At 43.2% G+C, this 18,736-nt stretch overlaps 1 protein-coding gene across 2 annotated transcripts in view; it reads left to right on the forward strand.

The window, feature by feature from the left end:
* MAGI1 (membrane associated guanylate kinase, WW and PDZ domain containing 1) overlaps nt 1-18,736 on the forward strand; it is a 574,287-nt gene that overhangs the window by 490,368 nt on the left and 65,183 nt on the right. For both annotated transcript variants that reach the window (XM_036266477.1, XM_036266478.1), the window contains exons 7-11: nt 1,991-2,026; nt 7,450-7,507; nt 9,706-9,800; nt 11,916-12,008; nt 17,964-18,146. In XM_036266477.1, the coding sequence (XP_036122370.1) occupies nt 1,991-2,026; nt 7,450-7,507; nt 9,706-9,800; nt 11,916-12,008; nt 17,964-18,146 (465 nt within the window). The remainder of the gene's footprint in view (nt 1-1,990; nt 2,027-7,449; nt 7,508-9,705; nt 9,801-11,915; nt 12,009-17,963; nt 18,147-18,736) is intronic.

An 18,736-nucleotide genomic window follows, 5' to 3' on the forward strand; every position in this document is an offset into this window, starting at 1 on the left:
GTGAACACATTTTATAGGTTGTAGAAAACTCCAATAGATTATATTGAGAAAAAGTATTGATGCCATGAAAGTATTGAGTAGAATTACATAATGGTTTTTTACCAAATCTAGTAAGTTTTAATTCTTAAGTTTCTTATCATTGGCGTTAATGTTATTTCCTTTGGAACAAGTATGTATTCATACAAAATACACTTAGTTTAGTAATTATCCCTTCAACATTAGAATTCATATATTCTTTTTCTAGGAGAAATTGTATGTATGTCTATGTGCCTGTGTACACAAACAGTATAAATATATCACCAGATTATACCACCAAGACAAGTGTAGGTTCTCATACCTGCATTTTCTGTTGCCAGTTAACACAAAGCTGCCTTATACTGTTTATGGCATAACACGAAGAAGGACATTGTTGGTCACAGGCTGTTCCTGTGCTGCTTCCTACTCTGTAGATGCCACGCTGCATGCAGTCCCTCTGCTTAGAGCGCTCGCACACTTCACGTCTGTCTGTCTGTCTGTCTGTCGAGCGCCTCCCTGTGTCAGGGGTTCCAGGACCTCCCGCTGTGTCAGTGAACACACTAAATGAGAAGCCCTGTGCTCCGAGAACTTTAGTTTTTGTCGCTTTTCACTCTAAGGCTTTTCGTTAAATGTTGCGTGTCCTTCAGATTATAGCTCAGTTCCCACGACCTTGCCACAGATGTGATCGGTCACTCCATTATGTGTCTCAGCCGAGAGGACTTACCCCGTTTCCATTCCATTTTTGTTTGCACGAGCTCGGACTTGTCTCCTCCTCCAGAAGGAAGGAGAAGACTGTGCTCATTTTGATACCTCTGTCCCTAGCATAGTGATGGGCACAGAGTCAGGCTCATTACATAATTATTGGGGAGATAAATGAATACCCCCAAAGACACAAATAACATCCAAATGAGCATTTTCATGAAAGGTTTTATGTAAATCATATTCCTTCTTTGAGAAACAATGCCAGCATCAAAACTGACTGTTGGCATTTGTATAGTTTTTAAATTAAAAGTGTATGGGGTGTTCAGGGCCATGTTGGTTATAAGGCAATGATCGATTCATTCGTTTCATTGATCTCAGAAATGTTTGGTCCCTATCTTGTGCCACAGCTGCACTGGGCACTGAGCCAGCTGCAGGAGCGAAAACAGGCTTGACCCTGGTTTTGTGGAGCATACTGTGGCGGGGACAGCCACCCGCCTGGTGGCTGGAGGGACTCTGTGGATGAAATATATTGTGTGCTGTCCTGTGTTCTCTCCGCAGGTAATAAAATGCTTTACTGACAGCAAGCAGGGGTCAAGAATGGGGAGGCTCTTGACTTGTGCTCACAGAAATTATCGAGAACATTTTCATTCTAATATTTCTGAGCTGTTTGACTTAGAAAACTTATGTCAAGTAAACTGCCTCCTTCAGGGCAGCCTTCAAGCTTTGCTTCCCTCCTGTGCATCAGCAGGACATAATTCATCTTTCTAACCCTTTGTAAAGATGCTGAAGTGCAGCCCCTTCTACAAGCTGCTTTCTCAATTTGACCTCACCTCTCGCTTTCCAGGGAGCGGTGTCACTTAGCGTTAAGTAACGCTTTAATTGTGAGTAGACTTGCTTCACTGGGGATTATCGAAGGATTAAAAGGACTGATAATTGAGAGGTCGAACAGCTTTGTGTGCTCGAAATAAGGTCTGGAACAAGCGACTTTTCGCTTAAGAACATAGAAACCGCAAAGGTATTTCATTTTTTTGCAACCATTCACACCCTATTCTGACACACAAGGAAATGAGCCATATAATTATGTTGCCAATATCAACTCTTACCGCTTTGTGACTTACACTGAGGTCTCAAGTTTATTAGCCACAATGCAGGTAAGGACAGAATCAAGGAATGTGTTTGCTGCTGTTTTTCTGTGGGGAGTTTCTTTCTTGGTGCTGGTGTCTGAATTTTTTTCTCTCTTTTCTGTCTCATTCCTGCTATTCCTTTGGAGAAGAAGGGGTCCACACCGAGGAGCTGGACAGTGAACTAGGTAAACCCTCCGGCGGCTGCTGCTGCATGACTTGCCCTGAATGGTGGTGTCGCCAGTGAATCGCTTACGCTCTCGTTTTCTTTAGTTTGCACCTTCTCCAATTATTTTCATTTCAGTTAATGCACAAAAGGTCGATCTTACAACTCATGTGTCTGACTGCAGACCTCATGCAGAGTTGTAAGAGAGTATGTCTACACAGAAGTCTGAGTGGATCGACACTGCAGCTGAGTCAGTAGTGGGTGCTCGGTATTCTTGTAATTCGAGGGTCAAGACAAAACTGGGGGGATAGATAGAAAATGAGAGAGTCCCTTGAACTCTCTCATATAACCTGTCTCGGCCTCAGTTTTATTTGTTTGATGTGGGTAATACAAAAAAAGCAAAGCAAACCAAACAAAAACCTATCAGACTAATACAGGGATCATTACAGGAGCAACACTAATACAATTAGTGATTATTAACTGAATAGTTATCCTCTTCAGTACTGTGTTGTGATTAAGTCACTGGCCACATGTTTGTAACTGGTCAGTGGTGTGAAAACCGGATGCTAGGTTTATGTGGCCCATTTCCTTAGAGTGTATATCTGTGTAAATCAAGTCTTACCTCCCGAGCTGTAAGTAGTTTAGAGATCATTTACATTAGCAGAAAATAACAAGCTCTTTCATCTTTCTTTGTGTTGGACTGTATTGAATGATGTTCCCTGCTAAGTTAACTGTATAATGTTCAGTGTTTTCTTTTTAATTTTTTTTTCTTTATTGATTTTAAAGAGAGATAGAAACATCGATGAGAGAGATAGAAACATCGATGAGAGAGAACATCTATTGGCTGCCTCCTGCATGCTTCCCACTGGGAATCTGGCCCACAACCGGGGCATGTGTCCTGACCGGGAATCAAACTAGTGCCCTCTTGGTGCATGGGTCAGTGCTCAACCACTGAGCCACACCGGCTGGGCTTAATGTTCAGTTTTGAGCAACGTTCACATCAGTTTGCATTCCATCTGCTTCCTCTGTGGAGGGATAGATGAGAAAGCTCGTCTTGGCTAGATTGCACAAGAAAGCCTTGGCTGATTGAAGATTGACCATAGTATATTTTTAAAATATAAATTTGTTGAACGTCAATATGAATGGAAATGTACCAAGATCATTGAATCAGCCTAGCATTTTAAAGACTGCCTGAACTGAAAATAATAAATATTTAATACAGAATATTATTTTTATTCGATTCTCTTTGTTATAGAGATGAAGATAATTGTGGTAGACTGGAGTTATGCTACACTAGAATTTAGCTCTGTTTTTAACGTTTGGAACACATCCTGTTGTAATTGATGGATATGCCTGTGATGGTCGATAACCATTTATAGATCTATTTTAACATGATTAATAAGTTGTTCTTATGTTCATTGTGGTAGGAATGACGTGAGAGTCAACCTGTATAATAGAACAATTTGAAACTAATTTTATTTTTAAAAAAATTTATCAGTCCAGTGACATTAGATGAAGTAACTGAAAAAGGCAGGATCAGATTTTCCAGATGTAAAATGAGTGCCGTAATCACTTGTTGAACCAATTTCAACCTCTCTTGCTATCCAATGAACATGTGTGAGTGACCACTGTCTGGGCGTAGCTGGTGGAGATAATACGGTCGAGTGCAGGCCACATCTTTATTTGCTTCTAGGCAAGTTTGAATGTTGACATTTCTAGGAAGAGGTGTCTGCTTTCTTTCTCCTATGTAGCTGTAGTATTGTGGGAACTTTCCTGAGCTTTCACAGGCTCTCACAAAGGCGTTTCAGTGGCTGCATAGTATCCCTTCTCATGGTCAAGGCCACAGTTCTGCATAGTGGTTTGGGAGTGGAGGAACTGTCTCTGGGTCAAATCAGGCTACTGGGCCTCAACTACCCTACTTACTGGCCTTATGACCTTGGGCAAGTCATTCACCTTCTCTTAGCTCCCCTTTCCTTATCTGCAAAGAGGAGCTCCCCTAGTGCATGTTGAGGAGACTTAATGAAAATGTGTCTTAATATGTGTCCCTGTGATCAGCTCATACTGTTTTTACCAGTTTTGTTATTTATTACCTAATCCCTCTTGTTCAACTTTGCAAGACTTCCTTATGCTACTTGTTTGCCTTTAACACGGGACAGGAGAGGACCATGCATGCTGTAGAAATGGCCTGAATGTGTCGGAATGGAAATGAGCTCATGAATTTTGCCTGCATGTGTCCACTGTCGAGAGTAGTGGATGTACATGCACACAGTTTACCTTTGCGTTCACTCCAGATTCTACCGACCAGCTCATGGCCCATTTTCTTAATAAGAGGGTCCTAATCTTAAACAGTAGCAGCTGTCAGGTTTTCGGTGAACAGTGCCATTCCAGATCGACAAGGACACCCTCTCTGAAGTCCGACACTGTTGGCAGGGGTGTTGCAACAGATCATTTGATTATAGAGTTGTCATTTCTGAACTCCGTTGTTTGACCAGGGTCAGTAGCTCCATTATGCTGTTTTGGTTTGCAGAATTGATCACATCCTCCGTGATAATATCTCCCCAGAATTCAAAAGCACTTGCAAACCTTCTTTTGAAAATACAAGGTATTCATGTGCTGAAACCAATGAGGAGAGGTAGACAGGAGGAAATGAGGTCTCTTCCCGACCAAAACTAAGTCACAGTTTTGAAATTTATCTCTGATTATGAACACGACTTTCAATCTTGTGCTGACAAATCCCTTTGGAAAAGAACTGAGAACATCTGACTGCCCCATATTTGCTTCTGTGGTGACGATGAGTACAACATGGATTCTCAGAGGCAGAAATAGCAAGCAAGCAGACTGCACAAATCTGCCCTGTTCCCCTGTGTGCCCCCAGCAGTCTCCATTGTTTGAGCACAGGTGCCAGCCAGGCGTGTGCAAAATGCGTACGAGCATCCTCACGTAACCTGCAGCAACTTGGAGGTGAATCCAGGAGGAAGATCTGCTTCCCAGATGTGAAGTCACTGGCCCACCCCCAGATTTACGAGGTGGTGGAGCTCAGGTTCAGCCCAGATGGTCCTGGCTGCCTGAAATCTCTGCGATGGACTGTGCAGTCGGGTCTGATGTCTGACAGTCATTAAACAAGGGGGACAGTGTGGCTCTTCAGACATTTCAGAGTGTTTAGTAAAAAAAAGGTGATGTCATTTGTTCTGAGTTTCAATATTTTATGCTGTTGTCAGTTTTTGAGAACCAAATTTGCAACTTTGAGGACAAACATCTTCCTTTTTTAAATCGATGACCCAGTTCTATTTTAAGCAATAGGGGACTAATTCCTATTATTAAAGTAATCACCACTTTGGAAGTGAGAAATCAAAATCTATCTTTTCAATTGTAAATGAGCTTTACTTGAAAAACTAGAAAAGTTTTAGAGTATGCTAATCTGTCCCAGAAGATGTGTTTAAATGTACAAATGTCCAGGAATCCTGGTTGGCAGACCTCATTCTCTTTGCTGACTGGGCGACAGCACGAGGTCAGAAGTGGCCCCTTTTCTGGTTCCCTCTGGGGCCTCCACCAGAGCACTTGCCATTGCTGTTTGCATTGTCTGCTCGGGTGGGGCACTTGGGATTTTCTTGGGGTCCTGGTGCCTACCACACTCTCAGGCAAACAGTAGGCACTCAATACATGTTTGAGAAATTAATGATGGGATCAGTTGAACTCTTGAAGTTTTCCCTATTTTATCTAAAGATAATAGGGCCAAATATTGAAAGTTCCAGATTTTCAAAGAGATTTGGCTCATTAAACATACTGTGGTCCCTCACACCCACCCATTCTGCCCCATGCCAGAACAGACGTATGACTGCACCAGGTGGCATTTTTTTATCTTTGATTTTCCAACTCTTTGGAAATATTTTCTGGGTTCATTTTAATTTAAATGATAATTTCCAGCCTTGTAAGGGGAGCCCACTTCCCTAGCATTTGATTTGCATTAGTATGCGAATTCTGCGTATAAAAATGCCAAGTTTTATCAACACCTGCAAATTGGACCTGTCTTGCATTTTGGTAGCTTATGTCTTCCAAATTCAAAGACTTCTTTAAAACCTGCCAAGTGTTGTTTTTTTTTTTTTTTTTAATTAGAAGAAAGGGAGAAAACCTTGTCTTTTTGTGTGCAAACATACAACATGAAGCAAAAACCTTGACGTTAATGTGTGGATGCAGCCAAATTTGAGCAAAACATAAACTTGAGGCGATTAGCCTATGTGCTGGGTGCACACGCAGGGCCCCCTGGGGAATGGAATGTTGATGGCATCTGTGAGCCCTGATGAAGTGGTCAGTATTTGAAAATAGTGATCACATGATTCCTTGAGTTTTAAAAAATCTAGTATTTCAAAGTAAGTGATCTTTCAAGTGTTTATAATACTCCATTGAGGTTGGTCTTAATGGCTACTTCTAGGAGTAACGGTTCACTTTGGAGTCCTGTGTTATACAAGCTTGCCTTAACTATGTATCTCTATGTATGCGGGTGGCTTTCAAATTAAGTTGAGTAGTTGTTCTCTGCCCAAAGAATTGTCGAATTGTTTCAAGCAAGTCAGCTTCTCTGGTGCCATGGGCTCTTTCACCATAGATTCTCGTAACAGAACTCGTTGTGACCTAGGTAACATGAAACCTTACCAAGTCCAGTCCAGTAGAGCACAGTTACCTTTTCAGAAAGGCACATGCTGGGTGGGCAATGGTAGGTTTGCAGTTGCACTGTGACATTCTTTTGAGTTAACAAAGCTCTTGTAATAGTCGTGACCTGTGTGTCTTTTTCCATACGAACAACTGCGCACCCACTGCCATTTCCACCACAATGAAAGGCGTTCGTGAGTTCTTGCCGAGCAGGACCTGGTCTCTGTTTCCGGAGGCGGACTGACTGCCGGTGAAGACAGGCGGCCAGCGGTGGCCGCCTGCAGCGCAAAGCCCAGCCCAGTGTGCGCATGCTTACCTAGTAACATCGGTAGCATTTTAATTAGGAACAAGGAGAAAATAAGATGTAAATTGTTTTATTACGGGAAGAAAAACAGCACTTTTATATTGAACATGAAAAGAAACGAATTTTTATCCAATTTCACTTTTGTGTTAAGGTAGTCAGTAAAATGAGAAAACTATAAATATTTAAGATAGGAACTAGGCATTCCAGGTAAATTTTAACTATATTTTTATTAAAGTCTAATTTAGTAGTTGATTTAGAATGAAGGCACCCAGGACTGTATTTTATTAAGTTTCATTTGTGCAAAATATCAGTAAATACGTGTTTTCCACGTAGAAAAATACACTGATAAAGTAAAAATAATGCTTGCTTCCCTTTTAGGATGCACAGTGTTAATTGGATTTACGGTGTTTTATAAGTTTCTCTTTTTGCCTAACTTGTTGCAATCGCTAGGCTCTAAGAATGTGCTCTTCTTGCTCTAACTATTCTTTTGTTTTCAGAACTGCCTGCCGGTTGGGAAAAGATCGAAGACCCTGTCTATGGCGTCTACTATGTAGAGTAAGTGTCCAGTGTCCACGCTGCAGTCTCTGCCCTGTCATCATGTACATTTATGCTGAACAGAGTTTGCCATCGGTTTAAGATAAAACTAGATACTGGTAATAACAACATGATTTTATAATGAAAATATATGTCTATTTTAATGAATGAGGAAATAGTCAGCAAATCTGAAGACAGCACATTATATGATAAAATTCATGAGGCCCAAAGCTGTGTCTTTTATTTACCACCCACCACACCACCAAGACCCAACCTAGTCCCGGTGTACGGCAGATACTTAGTAAGTATTAGTTGAATGAATGAATGAATGAATGAATGAATGAATGAAGAACTAGCCTGACCTGTGAGGTCCTTTGTGCCTCTTTGCCTCTCCCTTGCCTGAGGACCATACATGTGGCTCCTGTTTTTCATTTTTAAGACCTTGAGCCGTCATCATGACCTTTCACTGTGCACCTTATTCTAGCATTGGACATGCACTTGGTCTTTCCGTCAAACCCATCAGTCAGCAGGGTGACACCAGAGAAAGTAAAAGAAACCCAAGTGATTTAACATTGAATAAATATGCTTTATATCATTTCCTCTTAGAAAGATGAGAAATAACTAAGAAAAGATCCTTTGAAAGAAAGCAAATGTCATATAAATGTTCTGTCACCGTAACCCTACCTACCACAATGAAGATAACTGGCAGGCTTTCTGTCCCTGCTGCTGCTGGCCATGAAGAGTCATTTGTGCAATACCCTGGTGATAAGGACATATGATGCAGAAATGCCAGGCCGTAAAATGCTCAGCATCTTATTGTGAAAAATTATGAGTTCGATATAGCAGGTGTCCTTGGGCCTTACTCGTATTACTACCTGTTCTCCTAACAAGAAGGCCAGTCAGTCATTCCCCTGGCCTTCATAAAGTAAAACGCCTTTGTGTGCCCAGCGGATCATCTTTCTTGCACATATAAAGTGGGGTGTTTGCCTATTTGGGGCTCCTTTTGAGTTCTCCCTCAGCGAACTTGCGTATTAAGAGAAAAGGAACAGATCACCATAGCTTTGATGAAGAGACTTGGTTTGAGGAGCGGGTTGTTTTCTTACTATGCCCTTTTCCTCCTGTGTCTTTTCAGATCCAATGCCTGTCAGTGTTAGACTCTCTCTTAGCTTGAAATTGCCAGCAAGAATTAGGAAATAAACAAGCAGTCCTACAATAGAAATTAAGGGCAATTAGTCTATCTACCCTATTTGACAAGCCTGCCTTAAAACAAAAAAAATCCTGGTTTAAAAAGAATTTTGGTTCTAAATAATCATATAATGTATGTGTTCCCAAATTTCTACTGAAGTATGATTTTGATGATGAAAGAAAAAATATGAATACGTTTATGCACCTGTGTATTTATATAACGTGTATATACATATGTGTATGCTAAATAAGGTCATGGCAAAAAAACACCTATATATTCATATGTATGTATGTGTATGTACATGTGTGTGTGTTTTGCTGTGGCCTTATTAGTTGGGGACCATCTGGGTCTTTGTCACTATGAACACATCACATTTGCTTCGGTTAGCTGCATTTGGAGTCTTTTTGACACATATTTTGGCTTATACTTTTAATCCTGACTCCATGTCTGTGGGTCAAAATAGTTGACAGATGTCGATAGAGTCCTTCTTTTAACTTTATCATTTGGGTAAATGCTTATGAAAGTTACACAGCAGTTCTGGCATTATATGTCACATCTCCATTTTAATCTCATTTCAAAAGAATTCTATAGTCTGTTTCTTGCTGAACTGAAGCAGCTCGCCCCATCGGGTGACTCCTTGCGGGAACGTTGGGAGTCCTGGGCGTGCGAGCGGCCTGCCCGCTGCAGGCCCCCTCCTGTCGCCAGCTGTGGTATGTTAGGCCAGCTATTGTCACTGCTCAGAAACTTACTTTTTTTAAGCCATAAAATAAAAATGAAAATAGAACCTAACTCCTGGCATTTATTGAAAAGTTTTGAATAAAATGTGCGTAAACCTCACAGCACAGTGCTTGGTACGATAAGCAGTGAGTGCTGGGAGCCATCCTCTCCTCTTCCTCACTGCACCCTTGACACAACGGTCACCATCCCGGGCCACCTGCTTGGCTCAGTTCGAACCCCGGGGCTTGGCCTGACTGGCCTGTCGCTTGTGGGATGAAATGTTTCCTAACTGGGTACTGTCTGCCTTCTGTTCCAGCCACATCAACAGGAAGACTCAATATGAGAACCCAGTTCTAGAAGCCAAACGGAAGAAGCAGCTGGAGCAGCCGCAGCCGCAGCCGCAGCCCGAAGGTTGGCTCTCTCTTATCTGTGGCCCAGGAGCTGGGGCAAAGCCTGGGCACTGTCACCCCCTTGTGGTCAGAACTGGCCTGGATGATCAGGTCCTGCCTTCTTGAGGACTTGCTGTCCTGGGGAGCATACTGAGCTGCCAGAGTTCCCCGCCCTGGAGCCCAGACAGCTCAGTAGGGGCCCAGATCCCAGGCATCAACATCGCCCCTTTAATTTAGAAAGGAACTGTCTTGCCCTGTCTGGTTTGGCTTAGTGGTCGGAGCATCGGCCTGCGGTCCAGAGAGGCCTGGGTTCGGTTCCCGCTAAGGGCACGGACCTCGGTTGCAGTTTGTCCCCGGCCCTGGTTGGGTTGTGTGGGTGGCAGCCACTCGATGTGTCCCTTTCACGTCGATGTTTCTCTCTCTCTCTCTCTCCCTCCCACTCTATCTGAACAAAAAATGGAAAAATGTCCTCGGGTGAGGATAAAAAAAAAGAAAGAAAGAAAGAAAGGCGCTGTCTTTGGACTGGAGAGCTTTCTGGTGGTGAAAGAGCTCTCGAAGTCCAAGCCACTGTGAGCACTTTAAGAGGAGTTACTGGGTATGAAACGAACTTTTACTTTTACAAACATTACATGCAAGTATCACAAAAGCTGATGATATGAGAGCTTTTTAAAAATTATAAGTCAATTCATGCTCTGGAAAAATAGGAACAATTAAAAATGTAGAACATTACATTCTCCCCTGTTCGCTCTCAACCCATTCTCACTGAATTCTCTAGGGAAAATTTATAGGGAAATTTTCTAGGGAAGTACAAATATGCATATTTTAACAAAAATAAGATCATAATTTATATATATGTATCAATTTAAGTTTTGTGATTTTTCTCACTTAAATGTATTTCTTGCACATATTCCAAAGTTAACTAGTATATATTTACCTTGTAATTTTTATGGCTGCATTATATTCCGTTTTATTAATGTCTCCACTTCATTTAGCCGTGTACTTATTAATAGATGCTCAGGCTTTCTCCAGTTTCCCATTGTACTCTTAAAATAATAGCCTTAATACACTCTCAATATAACACGTACGTATCAAATATATGAAAGTCAAATATAACACTTCTCTTATTATAACATTGTTGATAATAAATATAGACTGTGGAGAGGAAGCTGGCAAACATTTTCTGAAAACAGTGAATTCTGTGGGTTGTGCTGTTCCCACGGTCTCCTCTGTGGCTGCACACGGTCGAGCTGTGTGGACACAATGTTACATATGGACTGAAATGTGAACTTCATGTAATTTTCATGTGATGAAGTCTTTCTGTTTGTTTCAACCATTTAAAAGTGTAAGAGCCATTTTTGGCTCACAAGTTAAATAAAAACAAGCATTGGGCTCAATTTGCCTTTTGGTTATAATTTGCCAACTACTGCCATAGACTGTATTAGAGAGAGAGAGAGAGAGAGAGAGAGAGATGGAGGGAGGGAGGGAGGAAGGGAGAATTCACCTACTGAAAAGTTCTCCTTTCTACTTGAATTTCTTTTCTATTTAAAAAAAAAATATCTGTTAGTATTTCACTGAGGTGGTGAAACGTAGTAGTGTTAGTGGTGTGTGGGGAACAGTGTGTAATTGAATATGTGAGCTGGGCTGGGAAGGAGCTTTGGGGTGACTGTCAAGGGCCACTCACGGAGTTATTTCTGAGCCTCCAAGGGGAATAGGACTAGAGTTAGGACCCTGGAGTATTGGTAATGGGTTTCTTTTGGAGTTCAGAGGTACAGGAGACAGCACCTCAGCCAGCTACTGAAATTCACCTTCACTACCTCGACAAGCTGGCTTAGCCTAGCCCATGTCTCATTGTGTTAGAAATGTGTCTTCCTTATCGGGCTGGCTTTAGTTGACTATCTTGCCTGATGTTTTTTCACTTGGTCACTTTGGACTTTCCAGCCAGACAGGACTGGAGATTTATTGATTATATCACAATAATTCTTAGAAAAGAGAGAGAGGGAGAGAGGTATTTTGATATGAACAGGGAGTGGGATCAAATACCAATTTTTAAAAAGTCTTGGCCCCTGGTTTTATTGGTTTGGGTGGTTTCATATTAAGAAGTGATTCCTAATTGAGCTGTTCATTGCCTTTGCTGCAGAATGGACAGAAGACCGTCCCTCGCTGGTGCCTCCTGTTATTCCCAGCCACCCCCCCAGCAACCCGGAGCCGGCCAGAGACGCTCCCCTTCAGGGTAAAGCGTTTTTATAATTGCATCACTGTTTTAGCTCAAAAACCTGACTTTTTAAAGGTACATTAAGAAGTGGAATTTTGTAACTCCTGACTCATTCCTTTGATAGTAAGAACCATAATGATTGAAATTCCAAATGTATCAATAATCAGAATTGTCAAAAAGATTAGAAACTTTTTGTATGAATTCCTTCAGCTATTTGTAAATCTCTAAAAGTAATGACTGTCATTAAGGATCAATTAAACCAGGTTTTCTCAACCTCAGCACAGTTGACATTTGGGGCCAGGTAGTCTGTCGTGGGGACTGTCCTGTGCATTGTAGATGTTGGCAGCTTCCCTGACCTCACCTGCTGGGTGCCGAGCAAACCCACTGGATGGGGGCAAACCCATCTCAGACTGTGAACCCGATTCAGAGACCACAAATATTTAACAATCGTCTAAATAAGGTACATTGCACTAGCTATTTCAAGATTCTAGTCAGCATATTTGGTTTTAACTAAAATTTTTCTGTAATATAAAATGGTTTGACATTGTTTTAAGTTTGTGTCTGATTTTTGCGGCGGATTTGGCATGGATGCACATTTACAGCATCTCCTGGCCTCCCCTCGTCTGCTCTCACAGGAGGCTTACCCCCAGAGAGGGTCCTTCTGAACATGGAAAGCTCCGGAATCTTGCTACTTTCAGGCCTCATTACTCTTAAATAATAAGAAAGGTTTCCAGGTTTGTTTGTTTAGTTTTTGTTTTGTTTTGTTTTATAAGAAAAATAAGACAAACATCATATTTGATAGAATTGGGGAATGTTTGTGGTACAGAACTCTTTTTTTTTTTATCCTCACCCAAGGACACTTTTCCATTTTTTGTTCAGGTAGAGTGGGAGGGGGAGAGAGAGAGAGAGAGAGAAACATTGACGTGAAAGGGACACATCGAGTGGCTGCCACCCACATGACCAACCAGGGCCGGGGACAAACTGCAACCGAGGTACACACCCTTAGTGGGAACCGAACCTGGGTCTCTCGGGACCACAGGCCAATGCTCTAACTGCTGATCCAAACCAGCCAGGGCAGTACAGAACTCTTAAAAAGACTATAAAAATTGGCCCTAGCCAGTTTGGCTGTGCGGTTGAGTGTCGGCCTACGGACCAGAGAGTCTCAGGTTTGGCTCCCACCAGGGGCACGTACCACACACACACAAAAAAAGACTATAAAATTTGTTCTTTCTTCATTCTTAAAGAGATCTAAATAGATAAGTAGAACAGTTGTTTTCTATCATTTTGATCCCTCTATTATAATTTTTATAAGAAAGAAATTATTTCCCTGTAGTTGATATTGATATGCAATTCGTATTAATATCAATTCATGTAAAATTTCTGCTGGCTTGGATGTATTTAGGATGATAATGGCTTTAATAAAGATAGTACATAGTAGATAACATTAATCAATATCAACATGATTTTGCCTCCTTCCTATTTTTTAAATATAAGGTTCCTTCAGCCACCCTCATGTTGTCATATTTTCCCCTCTCCTGGTAAGTCAGCTCCACTAACTTCTCAGCTCCTTGAACCAGCGAAACTTGAACATGCCGGAGCCTTTGCACATGCTGTTCCCTCTGCCGCTGTCTTTCCCGCAGCGTTTGCTTTGTTAACTTCTACTCGTGCCAGGCTATTGCCAGACTCCCCTGTTATAGTCGCCTTTCCATTGTATTTCTCTCACTTGTGGAATTTAACGGTTTATAATTCGTGTTTATTTGCGTTCAGCTATTTAACAATAATTTCCTCTTTAGACTGTAAGTCCCACAGAGCAGAAGACTGTTGTTCTCACTGTATGGCTCCAACCCCCAGCGGCATTGCTTTGTTATCGGCATCTCTGAAACTGTGCAGTGAAAGAATGTGCACATGTAAACATGCGTACACGCATGCGTACACACCATAAGCAGCCTGGCTTCCTCAAAGAATTGCCTTAGAGAGGAAATAATATAAAGCTTTAAAGTTTCAGGTGCTGGGTGCCAAAAACTTGGTGCAGTAACCGAGCTAGGGGTCCAGAAGGTAGTGACCTGTGCCAGGAGCTTCGTCTCAGATTCCTTCTTCTCTTTTCTTGTTTCTTTTTCCTTGTTTCTTTTCTTCTTTGACTCTCTGTGGTCCCACGTTAGTTTAGGATTTGGAAGAGCTCACTGCACTCTCCCCGGAAACCTCTCGTGATTGGCACGACCCTTCTGCTGTGTGGTCTCCATGCCGAGCCTGGACTTGAACAGCTGTCACCTGGTTGCAGGAGGTGTATGGGCGGCAGTGGTCTAGAGCCTGTAGTGCCAGGAACAGCACCCACCTGATAGGGAGGGAGGGTTGTTCAGAAGCACATTTGGGGCCAAGACCCAGAAAATCCTGATGCACTGAGTCCAGGGCAGGCCCTAAAAATGAGTCCATTCCAGAGCTACCAGGCGATTCTCTTCCCTCACCAGACAGGACAGTGGCCGCTGGTCAGCAGACAGGCCCCCTGGAAATGCCGCCCAGGGCTGCAGCGGCTGTGGGCAGCAGGGCACTTCTTTCCCGGGGCTCCAGGAACTGACGACCCTCCCGTGCATCCAGCACAGTCCAGGGTGCATACAGCCCTGGCCGGTGTGACTCAGCGGTTCCAGTGTCGGCCCGCGGACCAAAGAGTCGTGGGTTCGATTCCGCTCAAGGGTACCTACCTCGGTTGTGAGGGAGGCGACCAGTCAGTGTGTCTCTCTCACATCGATGTTGCTCTCTCTCTGTCTCTCCCTATCTCTCCCTCCCATTCTATCTGAAGATAAATGGAAAAATGTCCTTGAGTGAGAATTTAAAAAAAATCTGCGTGACTGTGAAGCCCTCTGATCTTCCCTCCTTAGTTACACCTTGGAAAAGGTGTCAGTGGTGTGACGTCAACGCTCTGCTCAAGCCTGCATTAAGCCTGTATTAAGACAACATTTTTAAGCTCAAAATATGCTAACTGCCCCCAAAAAATTCATTCAGATAAACTTCCAGGCACATTTTCACATTTCTAACTTCGCCATAATAAGGGTGAAAAGCTTGAACCTCCCCACCTCCCGCAGCCTCTCAAAGAGGTGTCATATCCATCGTTTGTGCTGTCCGTTCATTCGGCACTTGCTTGTGGAGCCGGTACAGGTTCTCCACTGGACGGACGGCAGGAGGCCCGCGGGGCTCGCCTCTGCTGGTGTGTGCACGGGCGCTGCCCCGTGTGCGCGGGGTGGGGACAGAGAGCCAGACACCAGACCAGCAAGAGAGGGAGCCTGCTGGGCAGCGATAAATGCTAAGCACAAAATGTAGCCGGAGAGGGGGTTGGGACTGGGAGGAGGTGTTGCAGTTGTCCGTGAGGTGGCCAGGAAGCCTCACTGAGGAGGTGACAACTACAGGGTCTGTGCAGCGAGTTCCCTTTAAGTGCTCTGGGCTCCCCAGCAGTCTCTGCCCGAGGGTGCAGGCTCTTCACACACGCCCCACAGTAAAGTTTGGGGGTTATTTCCCTTGTCCTTGGTTTCCATCCGATGACGGCCTTGGCAGCTGACCACAGTTGACATCCTCCTCGGGGGCTTGGTGGCGGACCTTACAGGAGAGTCCTGCTGTGTCTTCGCTTCCTTTAGCCGTGGTGGCAGGGCTGGCACGCGCCAAGCTCCAGCCAGCCGGGGACTGCTCTGCTGGCGAGGAGGTCGATGAGCTCACCCACGACTCTGAGCGGTTAAAAGGGCTTTTTCAAGAACCAGAAACTTTTGAAATGTACAATTAGAAATTGTATATGTGTCCATGGACTTTTTTAAAAAAGGCCTTTCAGCCCAGCCGGTGTGGCGCAGTGGCTGAGCATCGACCCATGCACCAAGAGGTTGCCAGTTCAAGTCCCAGTCGGGCACATGCTGGTTGTGTGATTCCCAGTAGGGGGCATGCAGGAGGCAGCCAGTCGATGTTCTCTCTCATCGATGTTTCTCTCTCTCTCTCCCTCACCCTTCCTCTCTCTCTAAAATCAGTAAAGAAAAAAATATTTTAAAATAAGACTTTTTGGATATAGTGAACCAAAAGTAACTTTCTTTCCTGGGTGCCAGGCTTTCCAATGCCAGGCTTACAGACTTTCTCTCCTTTTTTTTTAAAATAACGTTTCTGATAGGAAATAGGTAGGGCACATGGGGAGCTGCAGCAAGGACAGGAGATGGTAGTATAACTGGGAGAGTTAAGAGTCTGAGCTTTGAATTATGTCCACTATTTGGGATAATCAGAGAAATTCCAGTAAGTTTCTATTTTATTTAATGAATTTATTTTTGTTACAAATGTTTCTCCTTTTTCTCTCATTGGCGCCTCCTTCCATCCCACCCCCCCCAGCATTATTGTCTCTGTCCATTGGTCATGCGTATATGCACATAAGTTCTGCGGTTTATCTCTTCCCTCCCCCTCGCCCCTCCTCTGAAGTTGGTCAGTCTGAACCCTGCTTCTATGCCTCTGGGGCTATTTTCCAGTAAGTTTCTAAACTGCAGTGAAATGCCCAACTAACGGAACACCAAACTTTTGGTTTCTGTACAAGATGTTATTTATGAACATTATCAAGAAAATTTAATAAAGCCTTAGGTAGCATGTTTGGCAGTTTTTTAGCTATGTATCTGTCTATTTTATTTTTTTTTTTTTTTTTTTTTTTTTTTTTTTTTTTTTTAAATCCTCACCCAAGGACATTTTTCCATTTTTTGTTCAGGTAGAGTGGGAGGGAGAGAGAGGAAGAAAGAGAGAGAAACATCGATGTGAAAGTAATACATCGAGTGGTTGCCACCCGCACAACCGACCAGGGCCGGGGACAAACTGCAACCGAGGTACGTGCCCTTAGCGGGAACCGAACCCGGGTCTCTCAGGACCGCAGGCCGATGCTCTAACCGCTGAGCCAAACCGGCCAGGGCTGTATCTGTCTATTTTAAATAAGACAACTGAACTTGGAGCTATATGGTTCTAAACTTTATTTTTATTTTTATTTCTTGATGCCAAGGATCGAACCTGGGCCTCATACACGCACACCGCATGTCTGCCGCTGAGCTATACCCCCCACTCCAAAACCTTTTCAACAGTAAATTTTAGCAGGTGACATGTCCAGACTGTTGACAAATTGTTAAAAGATGCAAATTAACAGGAAAAAGCAGTTGAATTGAGAATTCAAATCAAATTAAAATTATAGCTCTTTTCATTTTGAAAGTACTGATGGTACATTTTCATCAAATTATTCTTTGTGACCATAGTATGTTTTTTAGTATTATCTGTGTATTTTCAGAATGAGTTTTCTGTTTGAGTAAAAACTAAAGATTTTGCCCAGCTGGTGTAGCTCAGGTGGTTGAGCATCGTCCGATGCACAAGAGGTGACAGTGTGATTCCCAGTCAGGACATATTCCTGGGTTGCAGGCTCAATTCCCAGTAGGGGGCATGCAGGAGGCCACTCCACGTTTCTGTCTCATTGATGTTTCTATCGCTCCCTTCCTTTCTCTCTAAAATCAATAAAAACATAAATTAAAAAAAATGAAAAGCTAAAGATTTTGCTGAATTGGTTTTATAAGTGGAAGCCAAGCCCAAGGCAACACATTGGAAGCTGTAGTGCAGAATCTAAACTATAACAAGACAGAAGACAGAAAGCGGAGCCCCACTGCACCTTCTGGGAAGGACCCCTGGCAGCTGGATTGCGGTCAGACTGCTCGGAGCGAAACCGTGGCTGGTGTCAGACGATGGCACGTGTTTCATCCTTCTCTAGTATTTCCTTTTGGTCTTCATGCTGACGTGCTCCATGTGCCAGGCGCCCCTCCTTACACAAAGGGGCCTGATGACCGAAAGCAAGAGAGAACTTTTTAAGACACCGAGGTATCCAAATGCCCCAGCACAGGAGCTTGGAGAATTTTCTATAAGTTGTATCATTTCTTATTTTATTCACCTTTTCACTCATCGTGACGTTCCTTATATTTTCTTGTTTTAATCTAGGCAAACCCTTTTTTACACGAAACCCTTCTGAATTGAAAGGCAAGTTCATTCACACGAAGCTGCGGAAAAGTAGTCGTGGCTTTGGCTTCACAGTCGTTGGAGGAGATGAACCTGACGAGTTTCTGCAGATCAAGAGCTTGGTCCTGGATGGTCCTGCTGCGTTGGACGGCAAGATGGAGACAGGTGGGCACCGCGTGGCCGGGTAGCATTTCCTGGGTGGTGAGACTTCTACCCCACACCAAACAAGACCAAACAGCACACTTTCATGAGTTTATAAGCCTCCTTTAAACCCTCACGAATGAGCAAGGTCCCTCCGCTACACAGATGCGTTCCCTGGTAGAGAAAACCTTTGAGGCCGTTTTAACTTTGGGGAGCCCTTAGTATGCTACTGAGAAGAGTAAAGCAGTAATTTGCTAAAATTGTAGATCTGTTTGAAGAAATGAATTCTGAACTTGGGTTCCTTCAGGGAGAATTTGTTTTAGAAGAAAGTTCCAATGTTCTTTCTTTTTTTGTTGTTTTTTTGTTTTTAATCCTCACTCAAAGATATTTTTCCATTGATTTTCAGATAGAGTGGGAAGAAGGGAGGGAGAGAGAGAGAGAGAGCGAAAGAGAGAAACATCAGTGTGACAGAGACACATTGATTGGCTGCCTCCCGCACAACCCCAACCAGGGCTGGGGAATTGAACTGCAACCAAGGTGTGTGCCCTTGACCAGAATCGAACCCTCGACTCTTTGGACTGAGGGCCGACACACTACCTGCTAAGCCAAACTGG

The sequence above is a fragment of the Molossus molossus genome, unplaced genomic scaffold (genome assembly GCF_014108415.1).
Source record: "Molossus molossus isolate mMolMol1 unplaced genomic scaffold, mMolMol1.p scaffold_m16_p_18, whole genome shotgun sequence".
Lineage (NCBI taxonomy): Eukaryota > Metazoa > Chordata > Mammalia > Chiroptera > Molossidae > Molossus > Molossus molossus.